At 42.8% G+C, this 17,306-nt stretch overlaps 4 protein-coding genes across 4 annotated transcripts; 2 read left to right on the top strand and 2 right to left on the bottom strand.

The window, feature by feature from the left end:
- Positions 1-1,108: 1,108 nt before the first annotated feature.
- LOC128744207 (heat shock 70 kDa protein cognate 4) lies at positions 1,109-4,560 on the top strand. The gene is made up of 2 exons (XM_053841042.1): positions 1,109-1,266; positions 2,344-4,560. Exon 2 carries the CDS (start codon positions 2,344-2,346, stop codon positions 4,300-4,302), a length of 1,959 nt encoding a protein of 652 aa, XP_053697017.1. The 5' UTR covers positions 1,109-1,266; the 3' UTR covers positions 4,303-4,560.
- A 535-nt stretch (positions 4,561-5,095) lies between these two features.
- Positions 5,096-5,759, bottom strand: LOC128744218 (sex-regulated protein janus-A-like). Its single transcript, XM_053841062.1, has 2 exons — positions 5,660-5,759; positions 5,096-5,602 (listed from the first exon to the last, which is right to left on the bottom strand). The coding sequence occupies exons 1-2, from the start codon at positions 5,727-5,729 to the stop codon at positions 5,196-5,198; spliced, it is 477 nt and encodes a 158-aa protein (XP_053697037.1). The 5' UTR covers positions 5,730-5,759; the 3' UTR covers positions 5,096-5,195.
- A 192-nt stretch (positions 5,760-5,951) lies between these two features.
- On the top strand, positions 5,952-7,622 carry LOC128744215 (pseudouridylate synthase TRUB2, mitochondrial). The gene is made up of 4 exons (XM_053841059.1): positions 5,952-6,144; positions 6,565-6,756; positions 6,819-7,172; positions 7,232-7,622. Exons 1-4 carry the CDS (start codon positions 6,015-6,017, stop codon positions 7,531-7,533), a joined length of 978 nt encoding a protein of 325 aa, XP_053697034.1. The 5' UTR covers positions 5,952-6,014; the 3' UTR covers positions 7,534-7,622.
- LOC128744208 (O-phosphoseryl-tRNA(Sec) selenium transferase) lies at positions 7,545-9,376 on the bottom strand. Its single transcript, XM_053841043.1, has 3 exons — positions 9,084-9,376; positions 8,895-9,024; positions 7,545-8,830 (listed from the first exon to the last, which is right to left on the bottom strand). The coding sequence occupies exons 1-3, from the start codon at positions 9,198-9,200 to the stop codon at positions 7,635-7,637; spliced, it is 1,443 nt and encodes a 480-aa protein (XP_053697018.1). The 5' UTR covers positions 9,201-9,376; the 3' UTR covers positions 7,545-7,634.
- Positions 9,377-17,306: the final 7,930 nt, after the last annotated feature.

Raw genomic sequence — 17,306 nt, forward strand, 5'->3', positions numbered from 1 at the left:
ACGAAGTGCGTCGCAGCAGACCACTTCGAACAGAAATCAAGCTTTCCTCTACGAAAGCAAAAGCTCGCACTGATCCGTATCAGTAATTCACATTCCATGTTGAATTATTTGACCTGTTTTCACTGGACTTACCCATTTTTATTCTCGCCGCCATTTGTACCGATCTGATCCCTTGCGTGTCTATCCGTAAACTGCCGATTCTCTGCTCGGCTGTCAAACGCTCTTTCTCTCGATAACCATCACATAAGAGATACGCTGCACCTAATCCAATGTATTGTATCTAACGGTGCAAGGTGTGTTGTATCTCGCAGATGACTCCAGTACAAAAACTAACGCCAGAAATATCAGCAACTTTGTAGTCGCGGATATCCATTAGCCATTACCTAACAGCCATTAGGCAGATTAACGGATGTGCGTCGAAAATAATTTGGAACGTATTTATTAGATACAACACAATGAAGAGCAGACAGTATCCTAGATCCTGGATAAAAACTATAAAATATAGTAGAAACGTTGGAGAAAGCATAACCTCTGTTCTTATTTGACCAACATGACCTAACACCTAACAGCCGGTACCGGTAGGTCGTAGGTAAAAGAAAGCAAATTTCACCAATTTCTGTCTGTTAAACACCATGTTAAAATCAGTATGTCTGGCATTACTGGGTTGTACCGTACCGTTCCACTGATTTCAGTTTCAGGTACTTTGGTTCATTTTTCATTAGTTCCAGTTGGTTGTTTGGCAAGGTTGCCGTTATACTTCGAAATTATCATATTTATTGAGAACGACAAACTTATTCCCGCGCGCGACTGAAAAACTAAAAGCGAATTTAAAGGCGGCTTGCGCTTACATGAAGTTTCGTTATAAACTGTTAAAACTTGCATAAATTTAAAAACAAAAATACTTCAATCGTTTTATTTCTCGCATAAAAAACAAACAAAATTTTATTTCAGAAAATCTCAAGTCACGCGTACGTGAAGAACTTTCTGAAAATACTTGTAGGTAAAAAATACTAGCAACCTTGCCCATCCGTCTAGAACCATCTGGAACGCGGTGAAAATTGTATATAATCATTCGCGGCCGTGCCGCACGTTCACATTCACTGAACAGCATTTTTCGAGTAAACGCGTAACGCGAGTTCCTGTAGTGGAAAGTGATCATCTCCCGTTCGAGATAGAGGAAGTAAGAGAAGCAGTCAGTCAGTTCTAGAAAAGTTCTTTTGCAGTTAAGTGTTCTGTTTTCACGACAAATTAGTTAATCACACAAAGGTAAGCAACGGAGTGCCATTTTTTTAAAATTATCTAGTGATTAGATTTATGAATGTACAGCCTGTGAATCGAGTAGGGTTAGGGCGTGTAAATTATGGATGATTCATCGCTAACTCCCACATGGAAACAAAATGGCTTTCCGGTGGTGCGGTTTTTCTGTTAAATTTCGGTATTTTGTGCAGCTGGTAGTGTTTTGCCAGCAAAAAGCGGGAAACCGTGTGCGAATTGATAAAGCAGCCGGTTTCGTTTGGAGTTTAAATTCGGTTGTAAAAAAGGCGGAAGTAACCGCGTGCTTCCAGGCGTGTTCTAGAATGTGCTGGAATCGATTTTTTACGATGCTTACGCTACTTAACCTCAATGTGTGGAAATGGTGTGACCTAAATTCTCTAGAAAAAAGTTTTACGTAAGATTAATTTTTTGAATGAATAATCCTAGTTTGGAATTTCCATGTGCGAGGAAGCGTCTTCCGTAGACGAAGGTTTTCTGCCACTTAACCTTGAATATCCGTTCGATTATTAACGAACGAGACTGATGCTGTCGGGCCTTGTATGGAATCACTAAGGTTTTTCATGAGGAACTTATGCATAAACTATCAAGTCAGTTATTAAAATTGCGCAATTGAATAACGACGAAAACTTAGGAAGACAACCCTTTTTTCAGTACGATATGGACTTTGGTCATTTTTCATGTGTGTGCTATGCACTAAAAGTGCGCTCTTGCAGCGTTGTTGCGTTGAAGCTGCAGCTGTTGAGTGTTAATACGTGTGTGTGATGCATTCACTCTATGACAAACACTAGTACTTAATGCACTTATTCATTGCCATGAAGGTTCGCTGTAGTCAAATGTAGGTTAAAGCAGGAATAAAAATTGCATGTTATGAACTCAATCTCGCTTGTTTAACAGCGTGTTCCAACAACTTGTTTATACAAGCAGCTGCACATGCCACTGAACTAAATTACGGAATGTATGCGTCTTGGTTTTGTGTGATGTGCGATTAAATAAAAATTATTGATGAATTAGGCTGTACTCAGCTGCAGATTATATGACTGAAATACTAATCTATCTTCTTTGTTCCAGATGGCCAAAGCACCAGCAGTCGGTATCGATCTTGGAACCACCTACAGTTGCGTGGGAGTTTTCCAGCACGGCAAGGTAGAAATCATCGCCAACGATCAGGGTAACCGAACGACGCCGTCCTATGTGGCGTTCACCGATACCGAGCGTCTGATCGGCGATGCCGCCAAGAACCAGGTCGCCATGAATCCCACAAACACCATCTTTGACGCTAAGCGATTGATCGGTCGTAAGTTCGACGATGCCACCGTACAGGCCGATATGAAGCATTGGCCGTTCGAGGTCGTGTCGATCGAGGGCAAACCAAAGATTCAGGTCGAGTACAAGGGAGAGACAAAGAACTTCTTCCCGGAGGAGATCAGCTCAATGGTTCTGACCAAAATGAAGGAGACTGCCGAAGCTTATCTGGGCAAGACGGTAACCAATGCCGTCATCACCGTTCCTGCTTACTTCAACGATTCTCAGCGTCAGGCGACCAAAGATGCCGGAACGATCGCCGGTTTGAATGTGTTGCGTATCATCAACGAACCGACAGCTGCCGCTATCGCCTATGGTCTGGATAAGAAGACTGCCGGTGAACGCAACGTACTTATCTTCGATCTTGGAGGCGGTACCTTCGATGTTTCGATTCTGTCGATCGACGATGGTATTTTCGAGGTCAAGTCCACCGCTGGTGACACCCATCTTGGTGGAGAGGACTTCGACAACCGGCTGGTGAATCATTTCGCCCAGGAATTCAAGCGTAAGCACAAGAAAGATCTGTCGACAAACAAGCGTGCCCTGCGTCGTCTCCGTACGGCATGCGAACGCGCGAAGCGTACTTTGTCGTCGTCGACTCAGGCTAGCATTGAGATCGACTCGCTGTTCGAGGGCACAGACTTCTATACCTCAATCACCCGTGCCCGTTTCGAGGAGTTGAACTCCGATCTGTTCCGCTCAACCATGGAACCGGTCGAAAAGGCCATCCGTGATGCTAAAATGGACAAAGCTAGCATTCACGATATCGTCTTGGTAGGTGGCTCAACCCGTATTCCAAAGGTGCAGAAGCTGTTGCAGGACTTCTTCAACGGTAAGGAGCTTAACAAATCGATCAACCCTGATGAGGCTGTTGCTTATGGTGCTGCTGTTCAGGCCGCCATCCTGCACGGAGACAAGTCCGAGGAGGTGCAGGATTTGCTACTGCTTGACGTCACTCCTTTGTCGCTCGGTATCGAGACCGCTGGAGGAGTAATGAGCGTTCTTATCAAGCGTAACACCACCATCCCAACGAAGCAGACTCAGACTTTCACCACATACTCGGACAACCAACCTGGTGTGTTGATCCAGGTGTTCGAAGGTGAGCGCGCCATGACCAAGGACAATAATCTGCTCGGAAAATTCGAACTGTCTGGAATTCCACCAGCGCCCCGTGGTGTGCCACAGATCGAAGTCACTTTCGATATTGATGCCAACGGTATCCTGAACGTAACTGCCTTGGAGAAGTCGACCAACAAGGAAAACAAGATTACTATTACCAACGACAAGGGTCGTCTCAGCAAGGAGGACATCGAACGTATGGTAAATGAAGCCGAAAAGTACCGTTCGGAAGACGAAAAGCAAAAGGAAACCATTTCCGCTAAGAATGCTTTGGAGTCGTACTGCTTCAACATGAAGGCTACCATGGAAGACGACAAATTGAAGGATAAGATCAGCGACAGTGACAAGACTCTGATTATGGACAAGTGTAACGACACCATCAAGTGGCTGGACGCCAATCAGTTGGCCGAGAAGGAAGAATACGAACACCGTCAGAAGGAGCTGGAATCCGTCTGCAGTCCCATCATCACCAAGTTGTACCAGAGCGCTGGCGGTGCCCCAGGAGGCATGCCTGGATTCCCAGGTGGTGCCCCGGGAGCTGGAGCTGGTGGCGCTGCACCTGGTGCCGGGACCGGTTCTGGGCCTACCATCGAGGAGGTCGATTAAATGCAGCAATTAGAAAATACATTTTTAACTCAACAATAGCTGAAATTTCAGCAGTATTTTTGCTAGAAAAGGTAAACAATTTTTACAAACGTAATTTGTCACGTCATTCCGCTTTTGAATCGAATGCGAACGGTTGCATTTTAAAAGCATCGAGTTCAGTTTTGATTTTGTAAGTTTAATGCTACCATTTTTCAATTGCCAGAGAGAATAAAAAACAGTCCACAATAGAAAAAAATAAACTGTTCAAAATGAGTTAAGAATTAATACCAAATTGTTTGACTAGCTATCCGAAATTTTTGTACCTTATCAATCTTTTTCTGTCGTTTGTGTTTAGAAGCGTGATTCACCAATCTACTAACTTCTCCGAATGTTGACTGGACCGAAACTCTTACGATTCTGCATTCCGATCAGAAACGTCCCGATCGACGTGTGTTATAGCATACGATGTATTCCGATCGAAGCGCCATTTCTGATCGGATCCGGCTCCGGAATAGAGGCGATTATTTCGTAATCAACACGATCTGAGCATTGCCGTTAGATACAAGCACAACATGATTCATTTTTTCGATTAGTCCTCATTCTTACGCAATATCAAAAGAGCGCTGGACTCGGATGAAAGCTGTTTGTTTTGGACTTTTAGTTAAGCTGTGCATTTATGTTCAAAATTAGTTTAGCTATCTATGCAATTTTTTCTGCGAAATGGAAATGTTATTTTTGTCAAAACAAGGAAAATAACGGATTTAGGAAATTTATCAGGACATTTCGGAGTAAAATTCAATTCCCTATAGAATGTACAAATAGTAGACGAATTTACTGTCGTGAAATACCCAGTGAGGGATAAATTAAATATCATTGTAGCCCTCCTTAAGGGGCTCATCTAAATTTAGCTCCAATCAGTACCCTTCGTCGGACGTCTCAATCTGATATCCGGTGTATTTCGTCAGCAGAATGCGCCTCGATTCTTGATGGTCCGCCTTGCCGTACCCTTGAGAGTAGCCGTACACTTTGATTAGTTTCTCGTCCGGCCGGTGCTCGATCCGTCCTCCACCGAGGCATTCCGTTTCCAGTCCCAGACCGGCTAGCGATCCGCTTACCTCCTCATAGATGTCCGAGTGCCACTGTGCTCGGGCAAAACCACGTACAATATTCTTGCTCGGTTCGCTTCCGTCAGCTTTTTCTTTGCCGTAAACTTTTATCAGAATGTACTTAAAAATACCTTCGTCGATTTCAACCGGTGGTACAGCTTCCAACTTGGCATCAACCATTATGCAACGGTAACGAGTTCTTTCTATGCCGGCACCTAGAACCATTGAGAGATGCTATATTTAAATTATTTTTATTTTCATTTCATTACTACCTCGCAAAATTACACTTTTATTGCTAAAAATATGCCGTAACGCAATTGCGGATGTGACAAACGTGAGCATAACCAAAATAAAACAGCCGCTAACAAATAGAAAAAAAAATAAAATAAAATTTGGCAGCGAACTTGACGAAAACACAGTAAAAAATTTGGAAAACGAATTCGTAGTACTAGATTTTTCTTGATGGTGACCTGTCATATTTTTACAGTGTATTTCATACTTAACGAAATGTTGACATTCTCGGTGACTAATGGATTGCCACATTGGGACGACGATAATATTTAATTAATTTTTTGTTATAAACAGTTTGCAAATGTTAGATGAAAAAATCAACAAATTTGAGGAAAAATGGCTATTATAAAAGTTGAGAATGCTCCAGTGGTTTGGAGATTTTTGAATGGTGTAATAAATGTTTACAAACCAGCCTGTCTCACCGTACAACAAGTTCGGCAAACGATTATTGGAAATCTTTGCAGAGGTAAGCATTAACGAAATAGATATACATATATCTATTTATTGCTAAGTCGTAGTCCATAAACTAGAGATGGTCGGGTAGCGGAAAATTTGCCCGAAACCCGCCGGGTTCGGGTATTGAAAAAAAATAATTTGCGGGTTCGGGTCGGGTACGGGCTCTTAATTTTTGTTTTTGAAACCGGGTACGGGTCGGGTCGGGTATCTCTATCGACCACATTTAACACTAAAGATGGTCGGGTACCCGGGCCCGTCTCGTACCCGACGGGTTGCGGTCGGGTTCGGGTATTAAAAATAATAAATTTGCGGGTTCGGGTCGGGTACGGGTTTTTAATTTTTTCCTTAATCGGGCACAGGTCGGGTTCGGGTATTCAAATTTTCATACCCGACCATCTCTACCATAAACCTGTGACCGTTTCTGTTTTAGATCTCAACCAAATGAAGGTAAGGCCACCCTTGCAGCGAATTGCAATTGAATCGGTGGCGAATTCGAAGTACATTGTACGGCAGACCGAAGATCTGTCTGACAACGTGCTGGTTGCTGGTCCCCGATATCAACCCGAAGATGTTAAGGTCCGCATGAGTGCCAACCACGGTCGTTTGACTAGCGGTGTACTAGGTTGGTATAATTAGCAAACAGTTTTCTCCTATGAGTTGACGTTGTCCCTTTGAAAAACGCAGTTATAGGAATCAACAAAGGTATTAGCATGGCTCAACGAATTCAGGAGAATCGTCCCTTGCGAGTGTATAGGATAACTGGATTTCTAGGGAAGGCAACAGAAAGCCACTTCGAACGCTCAAGAGTGATAGCAAAAGCCACGGTTAAGCACATTGGATCGGACAAGATTGGACGTTTGCTGGCAGCAATGCAAGCCTCACATCAGAAAAAGATGTTCGAACTGTGCGGAATTGATATCCAGTCGCAGGCGGCATACGATATGGCAGTGAAAGGAACAATTCGACCGGCGGACAATACGCAGCCTATGATCTATGGCATTAAATTAGTTGAGTTTCGCAGACCGTTTTTCACTATTGGTAAGTTAATATCAGTTACGGAATATTACAGATTGAAAATTCAATCCATTTTTTTGTAGAAATTCACGCAATCAATGAAACAGAAGCCTACATAGGAATATTGATTCACGAAATTGGATTGGGCCTAAAATCAGTAGCTCATTGCGTTGGAATTCGCTGTATTCGGCATGGCCATTTTGATTTGGAGCATTCACTGCTAAGAAATAACTGGAATTTACAGTCTATTTTGGCTAGCATGGCTCACACTAACCAGCTAATTAAACAACATCCCGAGATTTTGAATCAGTCAATTTCCCACCTTACTAATCTTGATCCAAACCAAAGCAGTGAATCAAAAACTATCGGCGATAACATAAGTTAAGCTCGAGCTCGCTTTGCCAAATTTGGTAAATATATTAAGAATGTTGATTGTCTAACATCACAGAACTTTTAGATTATAGATCAATGTTCGGGTAGTTATATTTAGTTTTTCTTTTCTTTGTCCAGAACATCAGTCGTAATCGTTGCTTCGTCAGCCTTCTTCAAATCTCCAAAAATGTTCCTCAACTTGCGAAGAAAGGTATCGATTTCTTGGCGGCTGATGCCGATGGCAGCACTAGCCGTCAGATACGGTTCTGAGGCGAGATCGCTGTGGGCACCCCATGCTTGAAAAGTACGTCCAACTATAGTTTTACAATCCTTTGAATTCACTACCCGACATCCCGTAACTCCTTTAAGATGCAGCATAGCACCGAGCATATCGACATTGGACTTGAAATGATTCAAAGTCAATGCCATTGAAATAGGATTTTTACCAAATACCAGCGATTCTCCGTAATGTACAGCAATCTGGTGCAACTGCTCCGATAGGTACCGATGAAGCTCCTTACGCTCGGCGGTCAACTTCAAGTAACCGTTTTTCCCCAACGAGAGTAAAGTTATGAGTACATCTATGGTTTGTGAACCCGACGCCCTTCCGGGGTATGATGCTGAAATTTGATCAAGGAATGCTTTCTCAAATCCCGCTATAATTGCCCCACCGACTGGCACTAGCAGATTCTTATCAGTGCTCTGGATGAATGCATCTACACGACCAAGTCGACCGGCTTGTTCTATCTGATGCGTCAGATATGTGCTCTGCAGACCGTAAGCATTATTTACTATGTGTGGAATGTCATGTTCCTTGCAAAGCTGGGCCAGCTCGATGATGTTATCGCAAGTTCGAGGTGCAAAACAACTGGTTGTAGACAGGACACAACAAATGTTACTGGCTCCAAGCTCTTCAACTTTAGAGCGAAATTCGCTAACGTTAGTTCCGAATATGTCATGGCCATTTTCATGTCGAGGGACAGTATCGATAACAACCGGAGTCAGACCGGCTGTTGTTATACTTTTCAAGCATGATTTTTGATCGATTCGAGACCACAGCACATATCTAGATTCTGGTCGATTTGTTTTCAACGATAATAAAGTTAGCATTGCCGTCATTCCAGTCGCCAGCGGAATAAGAATAGCCACCTTACAACTTTTTATACCCATTTCTCGTATCAAATCGAGCAGTAAGCAATTAGTAAGATTGCTCATCAGTGTAGAACCGGCTGCTTTCGGTTGCGGCTCAGTTAAATTACCCGATCGGCCTATCCCGTGAGCAAAGTTGTAGTGTCGTCTACGAACCAGTTCTACAAAAATCATCATTGTTGTGAGTTGCGACAAACGTCTTTTTTACCAGGCTGGGATACTTACCCGAAATAATTCTACCTTCACGCTCTCCAATTCCGCAGGGTTTTATGAAATTATTACTATCCATCAAGGATAGTTCACTGATAAAATATTCTATGGAGGCGTTATCCCATCCATTTTCCGGAAGCTTTTTCTGAAATTTACAACTATCGATTAGATACAGACTAAGTAAGGCACTCAACAAATATATACCTTTTCCAGTAACGTTTTGATTTGTTTATCCCGGTGAACACGGGCGCCGTTCGCAACTGAAAGGTAGTTGGCTGGTACCAAATCTGGAGCAATTGTTTTAAGTGTAAACTCGTTCATGTTTGTAACGCAATTTACGCCGGCATTTTTTAAGTTACTAGACAGGTTGTTTTATATAGACTGTTTGCACCGTAACTTTGTCCTAATTCGCGCTTTTATATCAAATTATATTGTTAAATAATGTGACATGTAAGAAGTAAAAACGCAATCAGCACAATAAAGAATATTTCGCTACGGGCTATGATGGACTATACGACTGCGACCGATTCTGCCTGGCCGAATTTCTGAGCCCACGAGCACGACAGAAAAATTAAAGATTACAAATTTAAATTTTTGTTTACATGCTTTTGCCTTCTGCTTGGCAGCTTGGCACGCAGTTTAAGTTTCGGCTAGAGTGACTATATACAGAGTGGCGACAATGTCAAAATTGGAATGATAATTATCTGTCAGTGTCATTCCAATCGAGCAGACGACCTATCCAACGCGTATGCAGGCAAGAGAAAGAAAAACCTTGGAAAAGCCGCATTGCATACATTTGGGATGACTTGTCGCCACTCTGTATATAGTCACTCTAGTTTCGGCAACTTCTCGTAGTAACCAGTACGCGGCCATTATTGATGCATCGTTAAGTTCGATACCGATGTACCGTCAACGGCGTCAACGAGACATCACCGAAACAGAACGCACAGAACGTATTTTCAATCCACGTAAGATAAAGCAAAGGTTGCTCCCACGGGTTGCCCAAAGAATTTGATTGAATGATAAATAGATTATTCAACATTTGTATGGCTAATTACCGGGTAACAAGCGCACATGAATTACCGTGGACCCTCGTTCGTTTGACCGTTTTTAATCTGAACACTTTTTAATTTGAACCCTGCTGGTTTGCACGACGTGCAAATTAAAAATGGTTCAAATGTCATTCTCAACATGACATCATTTGCTTATGCAATGCACATGCATATGCACAATGCACATAAACACGATTTGTTTGTACTGTTCTAGCGTGTTTAATCTGTTTCACATTGCGTTTTCCCAACGATTATGATAGAAATCCGATCAGAGAATGAAATATTCGCTGCTAACAGCGTAAGATGTAAGGTGTGTCCGACCCACTTCCACGTTCCACCTACTTTCACAAATTCACAAATTGTGGCTATCGGCCGCTAACAACATCGACGATGGAACTCCTCGTTGGATATCCACTTGCTCACTACTATCCAGTGTTCACTACTATAGACTTAGTTTTTGCAACACTGACTGTGAGCCTGGGAGCTCTCGGAGAGGTCATCTAATTTGCTCTGCATATCGTTTCGGCGTTATGCGAGCAAGACAATGTCGTCGGCTAGGTCGAACTCATTTAGCTGCTCCATCGTTAGAGGATTGTAAGGCAATTCTTGATTTGTTCTACTGTGAATCGATCCAACTTGGCTGGCAAAGGCTGGCAACATGTGCATTCCATAACCTCTGTTCATTAACTCCTATTCCTACCTCCACGACGTGCCGGCTGTGGTACGCAACTTCGGTTGTCGTACGCTAACAGGAAAGGGGGCACAGTGGCTGCCGCCCACATTAAGATGGCAGCCCCATCAGCGGGATAAGGACCTTAGGTTAACAGCCTACTGTACCGGAACACTAAAAAGTTACCGAAAATGAAGAAGAAATCTCTCTGGATTATTGGCAACGACCTTTAGCATGAAAACACGGACACGAATCGGAACATGGAATATACTGACCCTTACCCAGCAGGGCAAGCTGGCTCAACTTGCAAGGGAAGCTAGCCGCCTGAAGCTTGAAATCCTGGGGCTGAGCGAGGTCCGCTGGCAGGGTACTGACGAACACAGGACGTCATCCGGGCAAGTCTTGCTCTACTCTGGAATACGAGGTGAAAATGCTACTCGAGAAAGAGGAGTTAGATTCCTACTGAGCCCAGGGGCACATGCGGCCCTGATGAAGTGGGAACCGATAAACGAGCGAATAATTGTTGCCAGATTCAGAACACGGGTTAGGAACCTTACAGCAATCCAGTGCTCTGCGCCAACAGATGCTGCCGACCTGCATGAGAAAGAGAGTTTTTACAGCCAGCTGAACAGCGTGGTTGAGAAAATCCCGAAGGGGGACATCCAATTTCACATGGGCGACTTCAACGCGAAGATTGGCTCAAACAACGCGGACCTTGAATGCGTCATGGGACGCCATGGCCTAGAAGAGATGAGCGAAAACGGGGAGCTGTTTACAGAATTCTGTGGTAATAACAATATGGTGATTGGAGGATCGCTCTTCCCCCATAGACCAGTACATAAAGTCACGTGGGTTTCCCGCGACGGCCGAACAGAAAACTAAATCGACCACATCTGCATCAGCCGGAAATGGCGAAGAAGCCTTCTTGATGGACGCAATAAACGCAGCGCTGATATTGCATCCGACCATCATCTTGTTATCGCTGAGATACGTCTGCGCGTCGCACGTGTCCAAGGACGGGAGGAGAAAGTTGGTTGCCGCTACGACCTCCGCCGATTGGTAGAATCCTAAGGTGAAAAGGGCCTTTGTCGAACAACTTGAATCTCGAGCTGCCACCTGGTGGAACCGTCGACGAGCAATGGACCGGCATCAAGAACGCCTTCATCACGACCAGTGATGAAACCCTCGGCAAAGCGCACAGCGGGCGGAGTGAATTTCGGATGAAACTTGGAGGAAGATCGACGAGCGGAGAGAGGCGAAAGCCGGCATTGAGCGAGCGCGGACCAGATCGGCTAAGACAGCTGCCCGTCAACGATACGCCGAACTGGAGAGGGCTGTTAAACGTACTTGTAGGCGGGACAAGAGAGCCTGTACTAACTCCCTAGCCGAACAAGGAGAAAGCGCCGCCACCAATGGTGATATCCGTTTGTTGTATAATATTTCTCGCCGCCTTAGTGATGCCAGGATGAATGCAAAGATGCCACTAAAGGACAGAGCTGGTCAGCTGTTGACTGACCGTGCAGAACAGCTTAAGCGATGGACTGAACATTTTGAACAACTCTTCCGAGTTTCAAATGTCGGAGACCAACAAAATCAGCAGCGTACGACGCCTACAGTTCGTCGAATAAATCGCGTGAACTCGGAGGCGCCATCGCTGGATGAAATTGTAGCAGCCATCAAGAGTATGAAATCCAATAGAGCGCCAGGGATAGATCGTATTTCAGCCGAAATGCTCAAAGCTGACCCATCTTTGTCAGCCCAGATGATGCATCAGCTTTTCAGCAATATTTGGGAAACCACAACTTTTCCGGTGGACTGGATTCAGGGCATATTGGTCAAAGTCCCTAAGAAAGGAGACCTAACTGAATGCGGTAACTGGCGTGGCATCACGTTGCTCTGTATTACTCTCAAAGTACGCTGTAAGGTAATCCTCAACCGCATCCAGGAGAAGATCGACGCTACTCTCCGGCGGCAGCAAGCTGGATTCCATGCTGGTCGATTATGTGTAGACCATATCACAACGCTCCGCATTATATTGGAGCAGATCAACGAATTCCAGATTGAGACCAGGCGTTAAGGAGAAAGACTCAAATACAGCCAAAGCAGCACGAACAGATCAACCGTGTTGCATTAGAAAAGCTAGCAGACCATAAGTTCCGATAGGCAGGGATGGCACAATCACTTTGACTCAAATGCATTCATTTGACTGTACCGTCTCAGCCAAGCAGAATTTGAAAAAGTTTCATGTGGGACGATTGAAGAACTAGTTACCTACAACTTTTCTGAATAAAGTTGGGCTGTATTTTTTATATTTATGGTGCTACAATGGTAGTAGCTCGTTAGTAGCTAAGTGAAAGTTCACTTAGCTACTAATGTGCAACTAGTATTTTGCACTGTAACTCAAGAAATACAGCAAAACTTTATTCAGATGAATTGTATATAATAACTAGTTCTACAAATGACCCATATATAATTTTGTCAACTTTTGCTTGGCTGAGACGGTACTGTCGAAAGAATGAGAATCAGGTAAAAGTGATCGTACCATCACTGTTCATAGCCTCTCAAACCATATTTCTTAAGGACTTTTATCTGTTTTATATCCTTGAAAATGTCTGCCACCAGCAATCTTACATCGTTAGCACCGTCCTGTATAGCTTGTGGGTTAGTGTTTTGTTTGTCTTGTGTCTTATCGCTATCTTCTTATATGTCGACAATCCGGCTCGTTTTTTAGCTGCACAATTTTAGACAAAACTCTCTACTTCGTGCGTGGCTACTTAATTCCCTAATAATGTGATCCACAGTTATTCGTGGCATTTCGTGTAAGTGTTAGCAGGACTCCCAGCTAATCTCGAGATAGGACACTGGTCTAATAAGCCAGTAGTCGTATATCCGAATCTCAACTGGGAGAAGCAGTAAGGGTCAATAGGATCGTAGCACTACTGCCGCAATTATCCTGCACTTTATCAGCCGACTGCGAAGTCAGTGAATAAAAACAGAAGGTTAAGTTTCAAATGCGGAATGTAGCACCAAGGCTTTCATTTGCTTTGTAAGCAGGTTTTAAAATTTGATAAGGTCGGGTCATCACATATTTACTCAGAGCACCAAAATACTTGCTAACAGTTTAACAATTAGGTATCCTAGGCAGAACATTGATTTTCTGAGACTGTGGTTATTTTGCTCTCCTCTTTCCAGAAAATTAAAACATATAAACGGATGTACCTACCTACCTGCCCAAAAACCGAATTGAATAAAAATTTGATGAACATTAATTCCACACATTTTTTCCCAAACCAATTTGTCGCCTACTTTGGGAACGGTGGGAAAAGCAGTTAGCGCTCATTGTAAATCCAACAGGATACAAATTACGATTCATTTTTCATTGACCTGACCCTTTTAACCAGCAGCGTTGCAGTCAGTTCGTTTTTTCGGGTTAAAATTAGCCTACGACACAGAACCGTTGGGAATAAGTTAATAAATTTCACCCCTCTTTGGCGAGCGCTGAAAAATTATCTGGACTGTCGCTTTCAACTGGTTACTTTAGTGTTCGACATCGGAACGAAAATTGAAGTCCGGGTTCCGGTCCGGTCCGGTCCGGTAAAAAATCGGAACGAAATTTTTAGGTCCGATTTCGTTCCGGTCCGATTTAGCTTTGTTCCGGTTCCGGTCCGATTCCGGTCCGGAAGTCCGAAATTGTCCGGATGCAAAATTTACCAATTTTTAAAAAATAGGTAAGTGTCAAAGGTAAAGCTTTGAATGTGTAGAACCTTCTGTAACTTCTAAACGCTAACCGGCCTGAAATGGATCATTTAAAAAAATTGAAAAATGCGGCACCATTAACTGGTGCTTGGTAGCTTACCCATCATGGAATGGTGCACTTTCAGACATAAAAGTCAGATTTTAATTAAAAAATTGTCTTTCAACCGTCAGTTTATGCTCATTTTAATGAAAATTAATTTAAATTCGCGATTTTTTATTTTCCCCGGAAATTTTAAATCAAATTTTCCAGTTTTCTCGGACATCACTTGCTTCAAAAGTTTATAGCTCTTGAACAATTTGTTTTATGAAACGGCGAACAAAATCTCAGCCATTTAGCAAAGCATATCAGCATATTTTTCAAAATTTTCCACGGTGGTGGAAAACTCCTGTAGAAAAATAAAATCACTGCAGTGAAATTTTTGACACTAACACTAAGAAAAAAATACAGTGGACTCTTGGAAAAGTTAACTCTCTGAAAAGTTAATTGTTCAGAAAAGTTAAGCGAATATTAGCTCCCATGCAACACTCTAAAAAGTTAATGTTTGCCTTAACTTTTCTGAGAGTTTAAATTTTTTGGTTATCCAAAGCGTTCATTCACACACCTGTGTTTTCCTTCAATCTTTATTTCTCATTTTTGAATTCCTAACGCATTTTCACAGTTTAATACAGGGTCTCATCATAACTGGGATTAAATTAAACTCTTGTAGCGGACAGTTATAGCAACAGTTCAATATGGGCACATACTTATCTTAGGATTTTTGGAAAAGCGCAAACTTAGATTGAATTTTAAATGCAAAAGAAGCAATAGCAGGGACGAAACCGACTATTTTAAATTTACTGAAAGGAACTAAGTATTATTTTATAAAGATGTTTTTTTCGTTTTGTTTTCTTTTTTTCGGGTTATCCAACTGGTCGCTTAATCTCTATACCTATAAAAATGGATTTCTGTCTGTCGGTATGTTCCTTACAGAATCGAAAACTACTGAACCGTTCGGCTTGAAAATTTACATGTAGGGGTTTTTGGGGCCGAGGAAGGTCTTATGATGGTTAGAGACCCTTTCCCTCACTAAGAGGGAGGGCTCCCATACAAATGAAACACAAATTTCTGCATAACTCGAGAACTAATCAAGCAAACGGAACCAAATTCGGCATGTGAAGGTTTTGGGAGCATGAGCATGAGCATGAACGACCACACACATCGTAGTTGCACCTCCGTGATTGATCTGAGCTAATGAAGTTGCACAGGGAACCACACAGATAGCATTTCGGGAAAGTTGACTATCGTCAATGTGTAACAATTCAGTAGCAGTAGCAGTAGTATAAAGTTGTATATAGATCAATAACGGCGTCGGCCACGTCCTTGTGATCGTTAGGAAAGGAAAGGATTGTTAGTTCAACATTCGCTGTTATGAGTCCGAGTTTACCTCTGCATCTCCACGAATGTCACGGGAAGAAGGATTGTGTTAGTATGAGTATGATCAGATCTGGATTCACTGTGGTAAGTGATGCGATCAGGTGATTTATTAAAAGTACTTCAAACAGCAAATAGAAACGAAACCCATGGCTTCCGGCCACTGGTAAAATAATCCGCGTAACGGCATGTGAAGGTTTTGGGAGGCAAGATTTTTTTTCTATGGTGAATTAGGACTCCTCCCCACTTTAGGAGGGGAATTAGGGCCCCTCCCCACTTCTCCTACACAAATGAAATACAAATTTCCTTTTAACTCGAGAACTAATTAAGCAAATGGAACCAAAGTTGGCATGTGAAGGTTTTTGGAGTCAAGAATTTTTTTATATGATGAATTAGGACCCCTTCCCACTTTAGGAGAAGGCTCCTATACAAATGTAATACATATTTCCTCATAACTCGAGAACTGATCAGGCAAATGAAACAAACTTTGGCATATGGGTATTTTTGGAGATAAGAGTTTTTTATGGTGCATTGAAACCCTTCCTTTCTTTAGGAGGGGAATTATGACCCCTCCCCCCTTTAGGAGGGGGGGCTCCCATACAAAGGAAATACAAATTTCCTCATAACTCAAGAACTAATCAAGCAAATGGAACCAAATTTGGCATGTGGGGGATTTTGCAGGCAGGATTTTTTTATGATGGTTTGAGACCCCTCGCCCCTATGGTAGGGGAATAAGAACTGTCATACAAACTCAGCTAATCGAACTCGAGAAATTTTAGACTCTTCCTTAAAACATAACAGACAATAACAAGACCACCAAAAATTTTCTGCAGCCGCCCGCAGAAATCAGCTATGCCCAGGTTTATTTGTTTTCCTAGGTCTACTGACCTCTATTACTTTCCTTCAGTTGGGTCCGGACGAGCGACAACGAGTAAGGAGAGGATCACCCCGAGGATCGAAATGGTACTTTTCATGAAAAGGTTTCCCGTGAAATGGTACATTCCGCGTAAAGTTTTTCACGAAATGGTATTCGGCAAAATGTTATACAATCACGGCGAATATTTAAGTGCTATCCGCTTTATTTTATCTGGCTAAGTAACAGGGGGATTGTTTTCTACTTTATTGTGAGGAAAAATTGAAAATTTGTAAATTAAATGCAAATGTAAATAGTGACGTTACTGCCAAAATGAGTTATCTTAGGTTGAGCACCTCAGAAACTTGCTAAACTCGAGATTGTGACAGATTCACGATTTATGTACAACACATTTTAATTTGTGGCAATACGAAGTTTGCCGGGTCAGCTAGTAGCGTTTAAAACTCTGCGCTGGGTCCATTTGTAATGTTAACGAAGTGTCAGGGAGACCTCAAACATCAGTTCTACTTGACGAGACAGGCAATGTCGCCCACTAAAACACAGGTAGAACCCCAAGCATAGTCGTCACCCCTATGCCCGCAGGCGGAGGCGTTCCGGCCCTGCGCGGACTCCACAAACTGACTCTAAGTTCTCTCTGCCAAAGGCCGGAATGCCATACTTTAAA

The sequence above is a fragment of the Sabethes cyaneus genome, chromosome 3 (genome assembly GCF_943734655.1).
Source record: "Sabethes cyaneus chromosome 3, idSabCyanKW18_F2, whole genome shotgun sequence".
In the NCBI taxonomy this organism is placed as follows: domain Eukaryota; kingdom Metazoa; phylum Arthropoda; class Insecta; order Diptera; family Culicidae; genus Sabethes; species Sabethes cyaneus.

Bases quoted from the DNA above. Each gene is read 5' to 3' on its own strand.
- LOC128744207 (XM_053841042.1), top strand. From the start codon at position 2,344: ATGGCCAAAGCACCAGCAGTCGGTATCGATCTTGGAACCACCTACAGT.
- LOC128744218 (XM_053841062.1), bottom strand. From the start codon at position 5,729: ATGCTCACGTTTGTCACATCCGCAATTGCGTTACGGCATATTTTTAGC. The intron at 5,603-5,659 runs GTAGTAATGAAA...CAATGGTTCTAG, and splicing joins TAAAAGTGTAATTTTGCGAG to GTGCCGGCATAGAAAGAACT.
- LOC128744215 (XM_053841059.1), top strand. From the start codon at position 6,015: ATGGCTATTATAAAAGTTGAGAATGCTCCAGTGGTTTGGAGATTTTTG. The intron at 6,757-6,818 runs GTTGGTATAATT...TGAAAAACGCAG, and splicing joins TTTGACTAGCGGTGTACTAG to TTATAGGAATCAACAAAGGT. The intron at 7,173-7,231 runs GTAAGTTAATAT...ATTTTTTTGTAG, and splicing joins CAGACCGTTTTTCACTATTG to AAATTCACGCAATCAATGAA.
- LOC128744208 (XM_053841043.1), bottom strand. From the start codon at position 9,200: ATGAACGAGTTTACACTTAAAACAATTGCTCCAGATTTGGTACCAGCC. The intron at 9,025-9,083 runs GTATATATTTGT...TGTAAATTTCAG, and splicing joins TCAAAACGTTACTGGAAAAG to AAAAAGCTTCCGGAAAATGG. The intron at 8,831-8,894 runs GTAAGTATCCCA...TGATTTTTGTAG, and splicing joins TGAAGGTAGAATTATTTCGG to AACTGGTTCGTAGACGACAC.